The sequence below is a fragment of the Hyla sarda genome, chromosome 5, assembly GCF_029499605.1.
Source record: "Hyla sarda isolate aHylSar1 chromosome 5, aHylSar1.hap1, whole genome shotgun sequence".
Classification (NCBI taxonomy): Eukaryota; Metazoa; Chordata; class Amphibia; order Anura; family Hylidae; genus Hyla; species Hyla sarda.
In genome coordinates, this window is record NC_079193.1 from 316,242,036 (window position 1) to 316,262,308 (window position 20,273).

Sequence of the window (20,273 nt, forward strand, 5' to 3'; positions counted from 1 at the left end):
GTAACCATGGAGACATGTAGGTCTGCAAAGGAAATATACAAAAAAGTTGCACCGGTGGATATCTGTATCTGAATCATATTAACACAATAAATCTTAAAGGGGTACTCCACTGCCCCAGCGTTTGGAAAATATTGTTCTGAACTGTGGGTGCGGGCTGCGGGGGTCGTGACGTCACGGCCACGACCCTCGTGACATCACAGCACGCCCCCTCATTGCAAGTCTATGGGAGGGGGCGTGGTGACTGCCACGCCCCCTCCCATAGACTTGCATTGAGGGGGCGTGGCGTGATGCCACGACCCCCGCAGCCAGTGTTCGGAACAAAATGATCCAAGCACTGCTGCAGTGGAGTACCTCTTTAATGCATAATAAATCTTTAATGCAAACAATCGGCCATATTACCAGTAAATCGGATTGGTGGGCTTCGAACCAAGGGGCTGGTAGAAAGGCTGGTGAGAACCATGGCAGCTGTCACCTTGTCCATGTCTAACTCATCTTCATATTTCCTAGAAGACAGCAGAACATGTTTCCTTTACACTATTCAGCGGAAATGTCTACTCGTAGAACAAGCCAAGAACAATTACTTTTCAGCCCTTCAGACTAGAGAAGACAGTTTGTCAGAGATTTATTCAGCAAAATGTGCCAGAATTCTGTCTCCAACTGGGCCAAAAACAGGTGCACATTCTGTGTATTATGTATTTTCAAGCATTTTTACACTTTCATAGAAACATTTAAAAGTGTCTGGAAAAGAAGACACGGCCAAGTGCAGTCCTAATATGTGTCACATTTATGAACAAGGTGTGCTATTCTTTTAGCCCAAAATATTGGAGTAGAAAGGTTGCGTAAGGATGAGAAAAGCGTTGAAGATATCTAGCAAAGTCTATCTAGCATGTGCCACTGTGATACATTGGGGGCATTTTATTCCTAACCTGATCTAAAAAGCCATTGTCAAGACACGACCCTTTATAACTGTGCACACTGGCCCTCATTTACTATTGCAAACCCGACATGTTTTGTCGGGATGTGCGCCAGATTCTGGTACATTGCGCCAGAAATTCTGCCAGCGCCAGATTTTGCGCCAGAATGTGGGAAAAGGGGGCATGGTCACCGAAAGGTTCGTGTTCCCGACATTTTCACAAAAACCCAACATATTTACTAAAAAATGTGGTGGATTTGAGCTGAGGAAAACCCCACAGATCAGAGCATGTGTAAAAAAAAGCAAAATGTAGGGAAAGTGGAAAATGTAGGGAAACCTTAGTAACTACTGTGGAAAAAAAGGGAATGTTGTAGGGAATTAAAACCCACAAAGAAACCTACACAACACTCTTAGTAAATGAACGCCACTGTGTAAAAGTTGTATAAATGTGTAATGCAGCCATATCTTAGGCTGATTATTCCATGGCTTTATCTAACAAAATGACTTTTTCTGAGAGCCGTGGCCAAGGGTCCGCAATGCCGCGTGGCCACCTCATTCCACTCCGCCATTGCAATCGCCGTCGCTCTGTATTATGGCATGCGCAAGATGTATCTTCAGTGGACCTGTCTGCTAATTACACAGAGGGCTAAGCAAAAACTTAGGCAGAGGGAGGTGTGGCACCCCTGTCCATTGCGAACCCCTGGCCACACCTCTCAAACTGTTCCTGAATTTCCGAAAAAGTAATTTTTATTAACATAAAGCCAGGGACTAAGCAGCCAAAGGTATGGTTTCATTACACAATTAGACAACTTAAGGAGTACCTGTCATCAACTAAACTTTCCCTGATCCCCCTCCCCATCTGTCCCTTACTCTAACTATGCCTATCCCTGTGGTTATTGAGGTTTAAAACATTGTGGAAATACTTTTTTTTATCCCTCTTCATTAGCTCAGGAGCACTGTCTTTCTGAGAGGTGGAAGGAGGCAGGTCCCGGCAGGCATGATGTCACATGAAGCCTGGCCAGGACTCTGCTTCTGCCAGTCTTCCTGCATGCTGCTTTCCCTCTGCAGCAGTGTTTCCCAACCAGGGTACCTCCAGCTGTTGCAAAGCTACAACTCCCAGCATGCCCAGACAGCAAACAGTGTGCAAACAGACTAAGTACAGGGGAGGGACGGCAGCCTCTGTCTCTCTCCTGTGTCTCTTTGCACTAAAAAGTCAATGCTGAGAACCAGGGGTGGTGGGAGCAATTACAGAGGCAGTAATTAAGATGTCAGGGGGGGGGGGGGGGGGCACCGAGCAGGGAGTGCAGTGAGATAATACAATGTATAAGATAACGTGTGGTGAGGGGCAGGGAGAACACAGAGCAGGGGGAGGGAGAGGTGACTCGCCTCTGTTATATGAGAGGCATGTGCAGGCTTGTAGCTCACAGTGCTGCTCCAGGTTGGGAGCGAGTCCTGAGCTGAGAGTACTGAACTTCCTGTGGAAGGACCAGAGCCCTTTCAGCATTAGTCCTAAAAGCTGTACACTTACTATGAAAAGCATAGGAAGCTGCCTGCAGACCAGGCATAGAAGAGAGACCCCTAGTGGCCAAAAGTATAAAATGAAAAAACTGGTATAAATATTAATATTTTTTAATGAAGATATATTACAATATGTCTTCATTAATGATTATGAACAACATATTAAAAGTTTTTGTTGATGACAGGTACTCTTTAACACAGTGTGCACATTTCTTAGCCATATTTGCCTCACTGCATTTTTTGGGGCAAAAACACTGCAGCCAGATGTTAACTGGGAGTCAACAGGGAAATGTCTAATGCCATACCTACATTTTTACAACCATACTTTTTTTGGCCTCATTGTAGTGCTGGGCGGTATGACCAAAAATGTATATCACTGTATTTTTCTAAATTATAGCGGTTTCACAGTATTTAACGGTATTTCGGGGGTGGGGGTCCTCAGTATAGTGTCAGGTGGTTGGGGGTCCTCACCATGGTACCCGGGGTTTCAGTCAGGCCGCCGGGACCTCTCCTCCATGTCTCCGCAGTTCTGCTTGAGTTTCCCTCGCCCGCCCAGAAGTCACGTGCCCGCCGGGAGTTGTAGTCCCCTCCCAGCTCCAAACAGTCCCTTTAGTGCGGCTCGGACTACACTTCCCAGAGACGCTGTGCGGCCGGACGTTTCTCTACGTTATCATGCATTGTAGTTGGTTGCAATGGAAACGGTATTGCGGTATGTGAAAAATTCATATCGTAAAAAAAAAACACACCAGTATTCGGTATGAACTGCTATACCGCCCATTACTACCTCAGTGGTCTTCAAAATTGCAGCATGCTTTAGCTTGGGTCAGTTTTTTGAGCCACAGCCAGGCGTGGATTGAAAAGGAATGGAAGGAATGGTTAACCTACTGGGAGGACTTTACCTTTCCGCTGGATCTCCTTCTGGCTTTAGCTCAGAAAACTGCATCAAAAACTGCAGTTTTAGCAAATAACGGTGTATGACATTAGCCTTGGGGTAAGTTCATCCGGGCAACAATTAATCGCTGTGGCTTTCACTGAGCCAAGGGCAGCACAGTGTGGGAGCGGAGCCCTGAAGCTCCCTTTGACTTCAATAGCAGCAGGGTTTTCAAAGCCACACCAATATCTGAGCCAAAAGCCATACGGATATTAACCATGTGAACATGCCCTCGGAAGGGATTACACATGCGGCTGCAGAAGCCAATGTCAGGAGTGAATCACACATGGCGGGAAGTATATAGAAAAGATTGTTCTTTTCTCTTTTTATGTAAATCCACTCCTACTTTTAGCTTAAAGTAGTGGATCAAAATGGCATCTGTTAAAGGAACCTTAAAGGGGTATTCCAGGCTAAAACTTTTTATATATATCAACTGGCTCCGGAAAGTTAAAAAGATTTGTAAATTACTCCTATTAAAAAATCTTAATCCTTCCAATAGTTATTAGCTTCTGAAGTTTTCTGTCTAACTGCTCAATGATGATGTCACGTCCCGTGAGCTGAGCATGATGGGAGAATATCCCTTGCATGATGGGAGAATATCCCCATAGGAGCTGGACAGCTCCCGGGACGTGAGTCATCAGAAAGCAGTTAGACAGAAAACAGCAACTCAACTTCAGAAGATTATAACTATGGGAAGGATTAAGATTTTTTAATAGAAGTAATTTACAAATCTGTTTAACTTTCCGGAGCCAGTTGATATATATAAAAAAGTTTTTGCATGGAATACCCCTTTAAGTCTTTTGACTGTCCTGGTGATTTATGTTGTATTAAAACAATTGTAATGAATGTTGTAGAACAATAGGCCACAAAGATTTGCTTTCAAGTGGTATCTCATAAAGTGATGGCATAATGCTATTCCCTTTATGATAAGTCAGGTCCTACCTATGGGACTCCGACCAAGAATGAAAAGGTACTACTGAAGAAAAAAACTGTTTTCAAATCAGCTGGTGCCAGAAAGTTATACAGATTTGTAAATGACTTCTGTTTGAAAATCTTAAGCCTTCCAGTACTTATCAGCTGCTGTATACTAAAGAGGAAGTTGTGTAGTTCTATCCAGTCTGACTACAGTGCTACCTCTGTCCTTGTCAGGAAATGTCCAAGACAGGAGAAAATCCCAATAACAAAACTCTCCTGCTCCAGACAGTTCCTAACACAGACATGGGTGGCAGAAGAGAGCACTGTGGACAGACTGGAAAGAACTGCACAACTTCCTCTAGAGCATGCAGCAGCTGATAAGTATAGGAAGGCTTAAGATTTTTAAATAGAAGTAATTTACAAATCTGTATAACTTTCTGGGACCAGCTGATTTAAAAAAAAAATAAAAAATTCCCCACCGGAGTACCCTTTAAGGGGCTGCAGCACTGATTTATTGCTATGGTCCGTTCACTGTTTTTCCCTGCATGATAGTGCTTGATCACCTGACTGTGCACATCGGGTGTCCTGGTGCAGTTGTTCAGCGAAACACTGTGAAGGGTCACTAGCACTAAAATAGCACTGCAACCTCTTCATTCTAAAAATCGGTGAAGGTTCAAGAGGTTGAGCCTCCACCAGTCATAAAGCAATGACATATTCTAGCTTCATGACATTACCTTGAGGCTCTCCTTTCCCCACCAGCCTTGATAGATATCTCTCTCCCTCAAACAAGGCCAATGATGCAGAAGCTGCGAGGGACTGCCCGATTACTCCAGGTCCAGGCAGCATCAAAGTGGTGACAGGTTCCTTTTAAATCTTCATTCATTGTTGCTAATGTTATAAAGATTTTTATAGGATCTGTAACTAGTTTGCCCAAGACACTAAAGATCAACCACTGACATTATCTATAAGTACCTTCACTGACATCTTATCTGCCTTTTATTGTTAGATGGTAGAGCAAATGCATCCGAAGGAAGAAGCACATGCATCATCCTATATCTCTTCATTATAATTCCCTGAAGAGCGATTACGTTAGAGATTTGTATATATTTTATTTGAGGTTCTGGAAACAGAGAAATTTCAGCTCACAAGAGATGTCACCATCTACAGTACAAAGATGTTTCTTCATTCCTCACAAGGCTATTCAGGGTGTCACCCTTCACTTCCAGAGATGAGAGTATATACATAAGTATGCATCGCAGCAGACAAGCAGGTAAAAATAAAAATTCAGCTTCACTGCGACATAAAATGATCATGTGCAGTATTAAAAACAATATATGAAAAGACAGTGTCTCTTTAGAGAGCACCCGTCACCACTCCTGACATGTCTGTTTTAGTAAACGCTTGTATTCCCATGGAATAAAACAAATCTAAAAGCTGTTTTCTCATAACTTTGCATTTCGCTATTCCTCTTTTGTTCCTCCTAAAGGAGGCAGAGAGAAAAAAGATTATGATCTTGCTAAACAAAAAAGAACGAAAGAAAGGAAAGGAAGAGGAAACAGCTGCAGAGAGAAACACAAACAGGTGCTGCTGCTTTTAGTAAGTGTTTTAATATTTATACCCAGTGCTGGAATTACAGTAACACTTATTATTACTACCATATAATGTCTCACACGCTGCTGCTGAGTATTTATGTAGCAGTTCCTCCCTGTGTGTTTCTACAGCTATTGTCTCCTTCTTCTCTACCCCATAGACTTCTATTGGCAGCTGTAACCTCAGCTAAAATTGTTGTCCTCTCTGGCTTCTATATATGGATTTTTATCAGGAAAGATGAGAGGAGTGTCATAACTGAAGAAAGAGGCGTTTTTGTATAACAAGATATCCTACAAGCTATTTATTATCTTCACGTGAACTACTGATTTATATACAAAAGACTGCTTATAATTGTAGATATATTTTAAGTAATATCTACAGCAGGGGCATTGCTAGAGTTTTAAGAAATAAGGGAAACTGACAGATAAATCAACCACACTAGGAGAAGGAGATGAAAACTGATGGGGGGGGGGGGGCGTGAACAGGACCCAGGGGATGGGGTCATAGGTGCAGATAGTCTTTAAAACCGCCTCCAGTGGAATTGAGACTTAATTTGCATATTGCAGATTGTGGTATAGCTCAGGAATGGCTGAACAGATTGGGGTAGGGAATACTTAGTTTTACTCAGGATCACCCATACTAACCACCTGTATATTCAGGTTAGTAGAGTTGATCCATCTGCCAGTTTCACTTTAAGAGACATGTTGCTCTTTCAAAATAGAAAAATAGGAGTGTTACGCCGAGTGCTCCGGGTCCCCGCTCCTCCCCGGAGCGCTCGCAGCATCCTCGCAATTGCAGCGCCCCGGCCAGACCTGCTGACCGGGTGCGCTGCAATATCTCTCTCAGCCGGGATGCGATTCGCGATGCGGGAGGCGCCCGCTCGCGATGCGCATCCCGGCTCCCGTACCTGACTCATTCCCCGTCTGTCTTGTCCCGGCGCGCGCGGCCCCGCTCCTTAGGGCGCACGCGCGCCGGGTCTCTGCAATTTAAAGGGCCACTGCGCCACTGATTGGCGCAGCAGGCTTAATCAGTGTGTTCACCTGTGCACTCCCTACTTATACCTCACTTCCCCTGCACTCCCTCGCCGGATCTTGTTGCCATTGTGCCAGTGAAAGCGTTTCCTTGTGTGTTCCTAGCCTGTGTTCCAGACCTCCTGCCGTTGCCCCTGACTACGATCCTTGCTGCCTGCCCTGACCTTCTGCTACGTCCGACCTTGCTCTTGTCTACTCCCTTGTACCGCGCCTATCTTCAGCAGTCAGAGAGGTTGAGCCGTTGCTGGTGGATACGACCTGGTTGCTACCGCCGCTGCAAGACCATCCCGCTTTGCGGCGGGCTCTGGTGAATACCAGTAGCAACTTAGAACCGGTCCACCAACACGGTCCACGCCAATCCCTCTCTGGCACAGAGGATCCACCTCCAGCCAGCCGAATCGTGACAGTAGATCCGGCCATGGATCCCGCTGAAGTCCCGCTGCCAGTTGTCGCCGACCTCACCACGGTGGTCGCCCAGCAGTCGCAACAGATAGCGCAACAAGGCCACCAGCTGTCTCAACTGACCGTGATGCTACAGCAGCTATTACCACAGCTCCAGCAACAATCTCCTCCGCCAGCTCCTGCACCTCCTCCGCAGCGAGTGGCCGCTTCCGGCCTACGATTATCCTTGCCGGATAAATTTGATGGGGACTCTAAGTTTTGCCGTGGCTTTCTTTCGCAATGTTCCCTGCACTTGGAGATGATGTCGGACCAGTTTCCTACTGAAAGGTCTAAGGTGGCTTTCGTAGTCAGCCTTCTGTCTGGGAAAGCTCTGTCATGGGCCACACCGCTCTGGGACCGCAATAACCCTGTCACTGCCTCTGTACACTCCTTCTTCACGGAGATTCGAAGTGTCTTTGAGGAACCTGCCCGAGCCTCTTCTGCTGAGACTGCCCTGCTGAACCTGGTCCAGGGTAATTCTTCTGTTGGCGAGTACGCCATCCAATTCCGTACTCTTGCCTCCGAATTATCCTGGAATAATGAGGCCCTCTGCGCGCTCCCTACTTATACCTCACTTCCCCTGCACTCCCTCGCCGGATCTTGTTGCCATTGTGCCAGTGAAAGCGTTTCCTTGTGTGTTCCTAGCCTGTGTTCCAGACCTCCTGCCGTTGCCCCTGACTACGATCCTTGCTGCCTGCCCTGACCTTCTGCTACGTCCGACCTTGCTCTTGTCTACTCCCTTGTACCGCGCCTATCTTCAGCAGTCAGAGAGGTTGAGCCGTTGCTGGTGGATACGACCTGGTTGCTACCGCCGCTGCAAGACCATCCCGCTTTGCGGCGGGCTCTGGTGAATACCAGTAGCAACTTAGAACCGGTCCACCAACACGGTCCACGCCAATCCCTCTCTGGCACAGAGGATCCACCTCCAGCCAGCCGAATCATGACAAGGAGTTGGCACATCTGTAAGACAACTGTGATAACATAGCAGGGTTAGATACAGTGACTAAGCTTTGTGTATGGTAGGGTACATTTACATAATGATGTCACTAAATAGTCAGATACCAGTTCTATGCAGTAAAAGTAACACACTACAGTTAGGTTTAGTGACTCACTGGTTACACCTCTAATAAACTGGTCATTCAGTGTAAATTCTATACATCAATCAACTATCATTATTAAAGAGGTATTCCAACACCTAAAAACCTATCCTCAATCCACAGAGGTCAGACATTTCACAATATCCAGAATGGGACGCATTGAGTGGTGGGTCTGCATGCGCTCCATGCATTGTCTTTGGGAGCCCCAGAAATAACCAAGCATGTACTCGGGTATCTCCGACACTCTCATAGACAATGCATGGAGTGGAAGCTCCCCCATTGCTCCATGCAGTGGGAGAGTCGGCGCCATTCGGGACATCACACAAATACACATTACACACAGATATCGTTTAACACATTACTCAGATTTCTCAGCTTCTAGAAATAGAGCCTGAGTCCTGCCTGAGCTGTTCTCTACACTCCTTCCCTCTCTTGTCCCTCCTGGCTAAGCTGCTCTCTGCACTCCCTCCCTCTCCTATCCCTCCCTACTGAGCTGCTCTCTGCACTCCCTCCCTCTCCTATCCCTCCCTACTGAGCTGGTCTCTGCACTCCCTCCCTCTCCTATCCCTCCCTACTGAGCTGCTCTCTGCACTCCCTCCCTCTCCTATCCCTCCCTACTGAGCTGCTCTCTGCACTCCCTCCCTCTTCTATCCCTCCCTACTGAACTGCTCTTTACACTCCTTCCCTCTTCTGTCCCATCTGACAGAGCTGTTATCTGCACCCCCTTCCTCTGCTGACTGAGCTCTTCTCTTCGCTCCTTCCCTTTCTGGTCCCTCCTGCCTGAACCGTTCTCTGCACTCCCTGCCTCTCCTGTCCCTCCGGACGGAACTCTTCTCTGCACTCCCTGCCTCTCCTGTCCCTCTGGACTGAACTCTTCTCTGCACTCCCTGCCTCTCCTGTCCCTCCAGACTGAACTCTTCTCTGCGCTTCCTGCCTCTCCGGTCCCTCCCACCTGAACTCTTCTCTGCACTCCCTGCCTCTCCTGTCCCTCCGGACTGAGCTGCTGCTTTCATCAAGTTACAACAGTTCACAAGGAGCTCAATTCGCTGGAAGGGTCGAAGGCAGAACTCCACAGAACCACATCCTGGGCACCAAACCACATCTCTACCTGACTGTACCCGAACAAGGGACCCAGCTGCCCCAACCTCACTAATTTCCTGGTAGAAATAAACTATCGGGAGACAGTCTATGCAACTCTACTTCAGAGCTCACACCTCACCAAGATTTCACCAGATTTCCACTTTGCAAACACAACACAATTCATCCAGTGTGCTCAACCTAGATTCCTCCGTCTTCACGTTCCCCATTCAGGATTCCGGAGCTAGGAAGGAACTGGTGAATTGTTTAACAACTCAGAACAACATTTTGCAAAGTGAAAATGTGGCCTCTTTGTGGATTCTTTATACACTGATGGGGGATAGAACATAAAGAGGGTCTCGGGAGACTAATGGAGCTGCTGTCCCTCCACAAGCCAGCAACAGAACAGAGAAATAAGAGGTAGAAAAAAAATTACTTTTTCTGCACATTTTTTATGATTATTTAAATTTACATATCTTTACTCTGTGAATGCCTACATTTTTTTTTTAAAGGGTTCGTAGGATAACTCCTTGGTCAGCTTTCATCTTCTGATCAGAAACGCCAAGATATGTCTGCCTGTTCTCGCCTTCACAGTGCGTCTTCATCTCCTAAGCATTATTAGTCATTCATCCCAGGCTGCACATTCAAATCACCAGACAATACTTACTAAGAATACTCTTTCATCCAACCTGTACAAAATGATATCATCCTTATAATTTAAAGCCTAGAATAATATCCTAACTGTCCTCACTCTTCCCATTATTTCACATTTAGAGAGAATAGCTAATGATGACAGGTACACATTGCTGACATATGGACTTAGTAAGTGTTTTTGATGAGTAATAATAGATGCCTTTTTGGTGACATAATATATGGCATTAGTAATGTAAGGCTGCATGCCGACAACTGTATCATGGCTCCGAACAGCTCACGAGTTGTACGGAGTCAAAATAAAATTTTCTCCCATTTCTTTCAAATTTCATATAGTAGAACACAGCTCCCGCAATATAGGCAAAAAAAACATTTTATTTTTGTTTATTCTGATGGTATTCAGCCCTTAAAGGGGTTCTCCGGTGAAAAACTATTTTTTTAAATCACCTGGTGCCAAAATATTAAACAGATTTGTAAATGACTTCTATTTAAAAAATCTTAACTCTTTCAGTACTTATCAGCTGCTGTAAGCTCCACAGAAAGTTATTTTCTTTTTAAATCTCTTTCCAGTCTGACAACAGTGCTCTCTGCTGACACCTCTGTCCATGTCAGGAACTGTTTAGAGCAGGAGAGGTTTGCTATGGGGATTTGCTCCTGCTCTTGACAGTTCCTGACATGGACAGAGGTGTCAGCAGAGAACACTGTGGTTAGACAGAAAAGAAATTTAAAAAGAAAAGAACTTCCTCTGTATCATACAGAAGCTGATAAGTACTGGAAGGGTTAAGATTTTTAAATAGAAGTAATTTACAAAACTGTTTAACATTCTGGCACCAGGTGATTTAAAATAAAAAAAACATTTCACCGAAGTACCCCTTTAAAGCACTCAATTCAATAATATGCTGCCATAAGTAGTACCATATTGTAATATACAGGCTCCACAGTATAGAGCAGGGTTTCCCAACCAGGGTGCCTCCGGCTGTTGCAAAACTACAACTTCCAGCATGCCCGGACAGCCAAAGGCTGTCCGGGCATGCTGGAAGTTGTAGTTTTGAGACCGTCGGAGGCACCCTGGTTGAGAAACACTGGTATAGAGCGTGGCTTAGCACAGTCTCTTTTACAAGAGGCCTAAAAGAAGTATTTTTATCTCAACATTTATGGCATATGCTGTGCATATGTCTGATAAATGCAGGTCCTACCTCTGGGACCCACACCTATTCCTAGACCAGGACCCCTCCCGTATGCTTGAGGTAGCCAAACTTGGAAGGGAAGCCAAAAACTGAATGGGATGATTTACACATTTTGCATATCTCCCATTGACTTTAATAGGAGTTGCATAAACAGCATAGCGCTGTCAATGGGAGTTATGCAAAATGCATACAGAAGTCCCGCAGGCTATTTTAGGCTTCCTGACTACTGCAAGCTTTTTGGAAGCCCCCCTTGACCCTCGATGATACCTGCATTGATCAGACATTTATGGCATATCCTGTAGACAGAAATGTCAAGATGGGGAAACTCCTTCAAACCAGAGCCACATCGACCGGATACAGTCAACTGAAATTATTGTAAAAATGTGCAAACTTCAAATGATTTTGATGATGTGCTTGTGTATTAGGTGCAATCATATGTTGTGAAAACGAATGTACTGAAAGTCAGATTGATTACTGTCTTATTCTCGGTGTCAACTTAGTATTGCTTTCACACTATAAAATGTGTCCGTTTTAAAAATCCGTATGATGTCCCGTTATGAAAACCCTGAAAATCGGCCGTTAATAGGCCGTTGGAAAATCCCACTATAGTCTATGGGATTTTTACTTTATCCGTTTTAACCCGTTATAACCCGTTATTAATAACGGACGTTATTTTGTGACGGGAGAATGAAAGGAAGAAATAGCGCATGCACTATTTCTCCCGTTACTATCTTCCGTCACAAAATAACGTCTGTTATTAATAACGGGCTAATTTTATTGTGTGAAAGCAGCCTTAGCCTAGACAATCTAAGGCTGGGTTCACACTACGTTTTCTCCCATACGGGAGCGCATACGGCAGGGGGGAGCTAAAACCTCGCGCTCCCGTATGTCACCGTATGCGCTCCCGTATGTCATTCATTTCAATGAGCCGACCGGAGTGAAACGTTCGGTCCGGTCGGCTCATTTTTGCGCCGTATGCGCTTTTACAACCGGACCTAAAACCGTGGTTGACCACAGTTTTAGGTGCGGTTGTAAAAGCGCATACGGCGCAAAAATGAGCCGACCGGACCGAACGTTTCACTCCGGTCGGCTCATTGAAATGAATGACATACGGGAGCGCATACGGTGACATACGGGAGCGCGAGGTTTTAGCTCCCCCTGCCGTATGCGCTCCCGTATGGGAGAAAACGTAGTGTGAACCCAGCCTAAGACTGTGCCAACTTTACCATAATGACTCATACTGTTAAATCTGGCTTATCTTTAGAATGTCTAGTCTAATTTTACACAACCTATAGGTTGGCTTGATACACGGCAAAATCTGGAACCAAGATTCTGTGCAGTTTGGCACATGCTCTTGCATGTTAAGGCTAGGCTTCCGAGCAGGATTTTTTTTTCTTGGATTTTTATGGAAAACTACAACTGAGGTTTTTGAGCCAAATTCAGAAGTGGATCCAGTAGGAAGGAGAAGAAATACTCCTTCTTTTATATATCCCATTCCTTTTTAATACATTGCAGTGGCAGTTTAAAAAAACAAACTGTGTAGGAAACCTAGCCTTTCTTTGTCGGGACCCCCTTTAAGCTGAAATCTCACCCTATCATTAGAAGTGGCAGAAAACACAGCTAAAGCACATTCTATATGTGGTGCCCAGCATGTGTGGCAGTTTTTTGGGGGCAAGCTGCACCAGAATTAGGGCACTTTTTCAATATTATATTGTTGGTTACATTCACTCGTGCAGATTTTGCTGCAGACTTTCCGGAACAAATTTTGCGACCCAATACAGTCAATGAGTAGCAATATCAGCTGCCGACAATCTGCAGCAAAATACGCATGCGTGAACATACAATGTATATATTATGTGCACTGTTCTGATAATTAAAAACCTATCCACTATATATTTATTCTTTGTGCAGTTTTAGATCTTGCATGAAAGGTCATGAAAGGTTTGTCAATCATTAAAAGACCACCTGTCATCAAAATGGAGTCCCTTGTTTTAGTATGGTATATTCAACACATTTCGCACTTTATCTTTAGTTATGATTGCAATTTTGTTAACATTATGATCCTGAAGTGTTACTTCAAGTGTTAAAGGGTTACTCCACCAGCGTTTGGAAGTAAATGTTCCGAACACTGTTTTTGCGCTGCGGGGGTCAGCCATGCCCCTCATGACATCACGACTATGCCCCCTCAATGCAAGTCTATGGGAGGGCTGCCCAGTGGAGTACCCCTTTGAAGCATAAACTCCACATCGCTCCGCATCGCTCATCTTTGAGTATGCTGAATACAGTGCGCTATCCATACTGGATGAAAAACACTGGACTAGATGCACAGGGCCAGTTTTAGTCAGTGTGTGGCCCTGGGCATATTTAAAAGTGGGCCCCCCAAATTGTAATATATTTTAGCGGCCCAGTACAGGATGGTGTTTCCCCGTACCTTTCCTGCCCTGTCAGGCAGTGTCCCTCAGTGTTCCCAGTGCCCCCTGCAGTTGTTTCCCCCATGTAAATATGTTGTGTATTATATTGTGTGTTGTATCTTTAATAAATGTACCATTTGATTGTTACCCAGGAGGTACTAGTGAACACCTGACACCAAAGGTAACCTATGGGCTCCCTGCTAGTCTCCCCCATATAAACCCTGGGTGGAGCTAACTTCTCTCTCTTGTTCCTGAGGTCCAGTGCAGTCAAGTCATCTTAGTGTGTGTGTTCAGAACATTGGAGGCCTTAAGCCAAGCCCTGCAGCCTCAAGTCAAGTCCTGCAGCCTCAAGTCAAGTCCTGCAGCCACAAGTCAAGTGCAAAGTAAGCTAAAGTCACAGTCCTGTCAGTCAAATCAAGTCTTCTGTCTATCCAGCGTGGTCTGTATTAAATTCTCCTGTCTACTACATGTCCCAGCAAACCTGCAAGGTCTCTGTCACTGGTCACCTCCTTGGGCCCTAGCTGTAGACTGTAACAACTGTCAGCCCTCAGTAAGGCTACCGTTGTCCGTAACTTGGCATCGGTGTCTTCATTGCCCCCGTGCCTAGCCCAGGATCTAGCGGTATACCTTCAGGTGGTTAAGGCTAAACCATTCCCTGGCATCATGAACACAAGGGGTTAATACCATCTGTCCCTAGGGCAACATCTGCCCTGTACCACACACCCCGCCATTACCACAACTTTTGGCGTCACAAACAGGATACGTGTGTGCCTTATGCCACAAGTCCTCCCCCCTAGTCTGAACTGTGTCCAAAATTGTGTACATGAAAATCGCATGCCGATGCGGATAAGGTTTGTGCCAGAAAGTGTACAGGACTTTGTCTATAAAAAGTGTTTTACTCGCGGCGCTTGTGAAATAGAGGGGGAGGTAAAGAAAAGACTGTCACTTGTTATTGAAGTCATGAACATCATGTGCAAAATTCGCACTGAAGTCATGTTACATCCCAAGATGTCTGCCGCCATACCTGAAAGGGTTAATCTGCTGGAAGAAAAACGCGCAAAATGATCCCGCCATGGCCAGCGTCCCGCCCCGGGCGTGGAAGCCAAGTCGTAGTTCCTAGTCCCAAGTGGAACTTCAAAGGTCCACACCTTGTAGCCAGGAGGGCGGAAGAAGACCGCTGAGTTACTTAAGGTCGCGGGCCTTGTTGATGACAAAGTTCCGTCCGGCAGCAATTTTGCTGGAGACCGGTATAAGAAGAGAAGCAGAGCTTGACCTCTTCAGACTTTTGGAAGTTCCTGGTGAGAGCAAGATGGCGCATGCGCAGCAGACTACCCGTGCAGAGAGTCCCAAGATGGTGGCCGCGGCGCACATGGTCCAGGAGATAGCAGATCGTCTCCAGAAGATCTCCATTGGGACCGAGGAGGCCTGCTATCAAGTAGCGCTGCCCAAGGACAAAGGAGAATGGCCTGCAACCCCGGCGGAAGGTATGCCAAAGTCTTCAAGAGAGCCGTCGTTGATGAGGCTGTCGCCCCACCACCGGACCTGGGGATCCTGGGCTGAGATCTACACAGAGGAGTCGTAAGTGAGTACCTTGGCTTAGGCCTCTTTTTATGCCCCTCTATCTACCCCCAGTCCAGAGCCAGTGCCCCAGGTCCGGCATCCCCCAGCATGTCCCCAGTCACCACCGCTACCCAAATGGTTATTTGGCAACAAGCTTGCCAGGGAAGTCCCATCCTCCCGTCCCTGCAGCCCAGTGCGAGAAGGCCAAACTTGAGGCCTTAGTGGCTGCCATAATGTAAGAGTTAAGGCAGCAGAGCAGAAGGGGGTATGGCCCTAAAGTTATGCCATATGAAATATGTCAACTTCAGCAACAGGACACCAAGAACCTGGAGGCCTTATATATCAGGAGGTTAGAACAACCCCGAGAAGGGAAGCCACACTTAGAATGGCGAAGAGCTACAGTCATCAAGTTTGACAGAGTGAGGGGGTATGGCACGTTAAGGGACTGCCACCACGGTGGTCCTATTCTGGTCAACAGCAGAGCGGTGAAGAGAGACTATCTCCCTGCACCCAGAGCCTGCAAGGGGAATGGGCAGCAGCCTTCAGCAGGCCCAAGAATCCTACGTAAATCCCCTTTGCCTATTTCCCCTCTGAAGATTGGGACTCAGATCCATTTGGTCTCCTGCCACCAAACGTCAAGGGGAAGGTCGTCCAAGAGGAATGGTATCCTGAGTCACCTGCTATGGACCCCAAGTATTTACGTCAAGGGTCCACTACAGATGTTCTTCGGCCTACTCCTGCTGAGGAGGAGGTTTTGCTGGCCCAACAGGCACCTACACGTGATCCCCAGTGGCGCAAGCTGCTGCTGTTCAAGTGGTGGTCACCGTGAGCCCGACCATCACTGAGTCAAGTTTGTCCCATGTGTCGTGGGATACTCATGTCAGCCCCATGGACGGGGCACAGTCTCGTGGTCCTAGGTACATGTCCCAGTCTAGGAAGCAAGGTGACCGTCGAGATTGGGATGGAAGTTGCCAGGCCACAGTATTTGAAGAATTATTACTGTTGAGTCGTGAGAATGACCGAGTACAGAACTCATTGTTGTTTTCGGTTTTGCACCGTTTAAGAAAAATGCCTGATGAACTTGTCAACAAGTTTACCTGTAACCACATGCGTAAGTGTCCCTGCCCGGCTTTTTAACCTTTAATGAGACCTTCAAAATGTACCTTAACTGTACAGCGGTGCAATGAAAGTCTGTATATATCATAAAAATAATATATTTTGTCTATCATTTTGTAAAAATTGATGTTGGTATACTGTAATAAAATGTGTAAAATGTATTTGTACCGAAATGGTTAAGGTGTATAGTGTGCCCAAGGACAACTTCCAGCAAGGTACAAAGATTAACTCATAAATAAAAGTTAAAGCGTACCCGTCAGATCCAAAAAAAAAAAAAAAAAATGTTTTTAATATATCACTCAGAGTACCTGATCCTGACCATGTACATCTAATTTTTATGTGTCTAGCACCTTTATTTTTTTTTTTATTACACTTTTAATTTAGCTCACTAGTCTGAATTCCTCTCAAAGGGAGGGGGTGTGGCCTCACTGTGCAGGTCTCCGCCCCCTCCCTCAGTATGCTGTCTGCTCACATCTCCCCTAGCATTAGCAAAACTACAACTCCCAGCATGTCCTCACTGACAGTAGCGGGACACAAGCTGACAGTGGGAGGATTTTTCCTCCAGCTGTGAGCCCTGCGCTCACAGCTGTCAATCAAGGAAGTGTGTCCATGACATAGGTGATGACGTATGGACACAGCAGGACTAGTATGTGTCCAAGCAGGCAGGGGGGCAGAAATACTGAAAATTTTCTAATGAAAGCAATTGCAAAACCTATTGGTTATACATGCTTTACAACATATCAATAGTGATGATCGGCATTGGCCATATTCAAATTTGCGATATTTCGCCAATATATAGACGAATATTCGTCCCATATTCGTGAATTTCGTGGATTCGCATATGCAAATATTCGCATATGCGCATATTTGCATATGTGAATATTCTCATATTCCTTCTTTTCACTTGTGGGGCAATTAGAATGATACAAATACACTTGTCAGAGGTTATCAATGATTAGAATGATGCAAACACACTTGTCAGAGGTTATCATTGATAACCTCTGACAAGTGTGTTTGCATCATTCTAATTGGCCCACAAGTGAAAAGAAGGAATATGCGAATATTCACATGTGAGAATATCCGCATATGCGAATATTCACATATGCGAATATATGTAAATGCGAATATGCGCATTTGCAAATATGCAGAAAAAAGTTAATATTCGTAATTTTGAATATATAGCGAATATATTCGCAATATTCGCGATAAAAATTTGAAATGCGAATATTCACGCCAAACACTACATATCAAGTTTTATATCTGACAGTACTCATTTAAGTACCACACATAGTCCAGTGTAGTCAGTACACTATTATTACTTTAGTCTAATCCAATGTCAATGATTAGATAGGACTGTAGCCTTGTATATTTTTATATTTTTCCAGTCCACCAACATCGGCACAGATGGAGGTTCTTTACTGTAAGAGCAGTGAGATTGTGGAATTCTCTGCCAGAGGAGTTGGTGATGGTGAACTCTGTAAAAGAGTTCAAAAGGGGTCTGCACGCATTTTTGGAGAGTAATAACATCGCTGGTTATGGATACTAGATTTATAGGGACAGAGGGTTGATCCAGGGATTTTTTCTGACTGCCATAATTGGAGTCGGGAAGGAATTTTTACCTCTAGTATGAGGGTTTTTTGCCTTCCTCTCGATTAACTCAGTAGGGACTCATTAGGGTTATAGGTTGAACTTGATGGACATGTTCCATCCGTTGTTACCCGTTATTTCATCCGTTATAGTCCATTATTTTGTCCATTATTTTATTTCCATGTTCAGAGCAGACTGCCCAGACTATGATAACCTGAGTAACTATCCCCTGACCCCTCGTGAAATGACAGAACAACATTTTAACTTATAAATGGGTGGGGGTAGGCCACAGCATTTATTTAAATATATAAATAACTCAGATAAGGCACTCAAACTGTAAACAATGGTTAATTGAAGTATGCTCCCCTGACTCCGGTGAGCACGAGCACACAAAAAATCCCCCCCCCCATCCATTGTGCAAATAGTCTTTTAAATACCGTCTCACTGTGACTTATATCAGGAACACACTGAAAATGAAGCAGAAAAACAATACCAAAAACAGCATAACACACCAAAATTCAAGAAAAAGGGGGGGGGGGGGAGGGGGAGAGCGGGACAACCCCTGGGACCCTGTGTGGGGGGTTTAATGGCGGTAACTTTTCCAGAGACCGTTATAAGGTAGGGGAGGGGAACCAAAAGCCCGGGAAATACACCCTCCTTGATAGGCTGCCTGTACTTGGGGAACCCTCCCTAAAAAAGGTGGTGGGGGGGGAGGAGAAAGAGGGGGAAGGGAAGATACCAAAACTAGCAGCATGATAAGGGGACTCAGGGGAAGGGCATGGCTGAATACCTGAGTTGCTGTGCAGTCAGAAGGTCCTGGCCGACAGCCATCACCGGAACCTGACATGAGCAGTACAAATAACGGATCATAACGGACGTTGAAATAACAGGCACTAATGGATGTCAATTGTGAACATCCGTCACCCATAGACTTCAACTTTAAAATTTTAACGAGCGTTATTCCACCATTATTTTGATGGGACAAAAATGTGTGCATGTACAGTCTCTTGTGCCGTCCAAAATAACGGCCGTTAGTCATACCTGGTGCTGCAGTATGGTCAAAAAATCCCATTGACATGAATGGGATATTTTGACAGCCGTATTAGGGACTTTCAGCCGGGAGTTCATGATGGAAGATTTTGCAGGGTGACAACGGTAGTGTGAAAAGGGCCTAATACAGTTGATGTCCTGCTCAAATGGGGTTGTGTAAATGGAAATGTCAACATGAATGGCATTTACGTTTACTGATAAGTTACAGGGCATACTCACACAAGATCAGCCATAAATGGTAGTATGATTTATCGCTGATCCTTTTCTTAAATTTACATATACACATGTGTGCATCGTAATGATAATGGGCCTTGAAGGAAAACAGTCACCCTGTTCACCCACACTTATCCAATATACTAGGTTATACTGTGGGTAAACAGGAGTCTGATGAGGGGTCACTGACTAAAATATGTACTTTAGGTCCGGGATATGTCCCTCCGAATATCCTCTTCTATTTTCACTGAATTGTGTGCTTGAGGTGGGCCCCGGCGGCTCAATTTGCATATTCATTGTCACTGGTTACTTGAACGCTGACTTAGCGCATGCGCTCACTCAACTTGAGGTCACTAGGATGTAGAGTCACAATGAATATGCAAATTTAGCTGGCGGGTCCGTCTCCAGTGCAGAAGCGGATCTTCGGTGGGACATACCTTAGACCAAAGGTACAGTCTCCAGTTCACCCACAGTATAACCCAGGATTACAGTTTTTGTTTATAGGGTTGTGCAGTGCCGCTTTACTGAGTATGGAATGGAGCTGCTGCGTTCCTGGTGACAGAGCTGCTGCAGCACCTGTTTAACACCTGAAAAGTACTGGTCATGTGTCCTATTTTAATAGTTTGTGTGCACGTTAACTGACTGCCATGCATCAGACGGTCTCCTTGGCAGCCCTGCTGTCTGGTACACAGCAGCGTTTTTTAATGCAGAGGTAATGCACAACCTCTTTAACCCCTTAATGACGCTGGACGTAAATGTACTTGGTACTTACCGGCGGTCATGCGCGGCAGGTCCCAACTACTATCAGCGATCCTGCTTATGTGTGCCATTAACCCCTCAGATGCCGTGATCAATACAGCATCACAGCATCTGTGGCAGTGCGGTAACTAAAATGGATGATCGGATCGCCCGCAGCGCGGCCGCGAGGATATGATCGTCCAGAACGGCGGACGGAGGTCCCCTCACCTGCTTCCACCGCCTTCCT

General features: G+C 45.5%; 1 protein-coding gene across 9 annotated transcripts in view; it reads right to left on the reverse strand.

Annotated features, from left to right (window-relative positions):
* ZNF704 (zinc finger protein 704) overlaps positions 1-20,273 on the reverse strand; it is a 136,263-nt gene that overhangs the window by 40,230 nt on the left and 75,760 nt on the right. For all 9 annotated transcript variants that reach the window (XR_008844277.1, XR_008844282.1, XR_008844281.1 and 6 more), the window contains exon 3: positions 400-503. Coding sequence is in view for 3 of the 9 variants with exons in the window: in XM_056522219.1 (XP_056378194.1) it covers positions 400-503 (104 nt within the window). In the remaining 6 variants the exon portion in view is untranslated. The remainder of the gene's footprint in view (positions 1-399; positions 504-20,273) is intronic.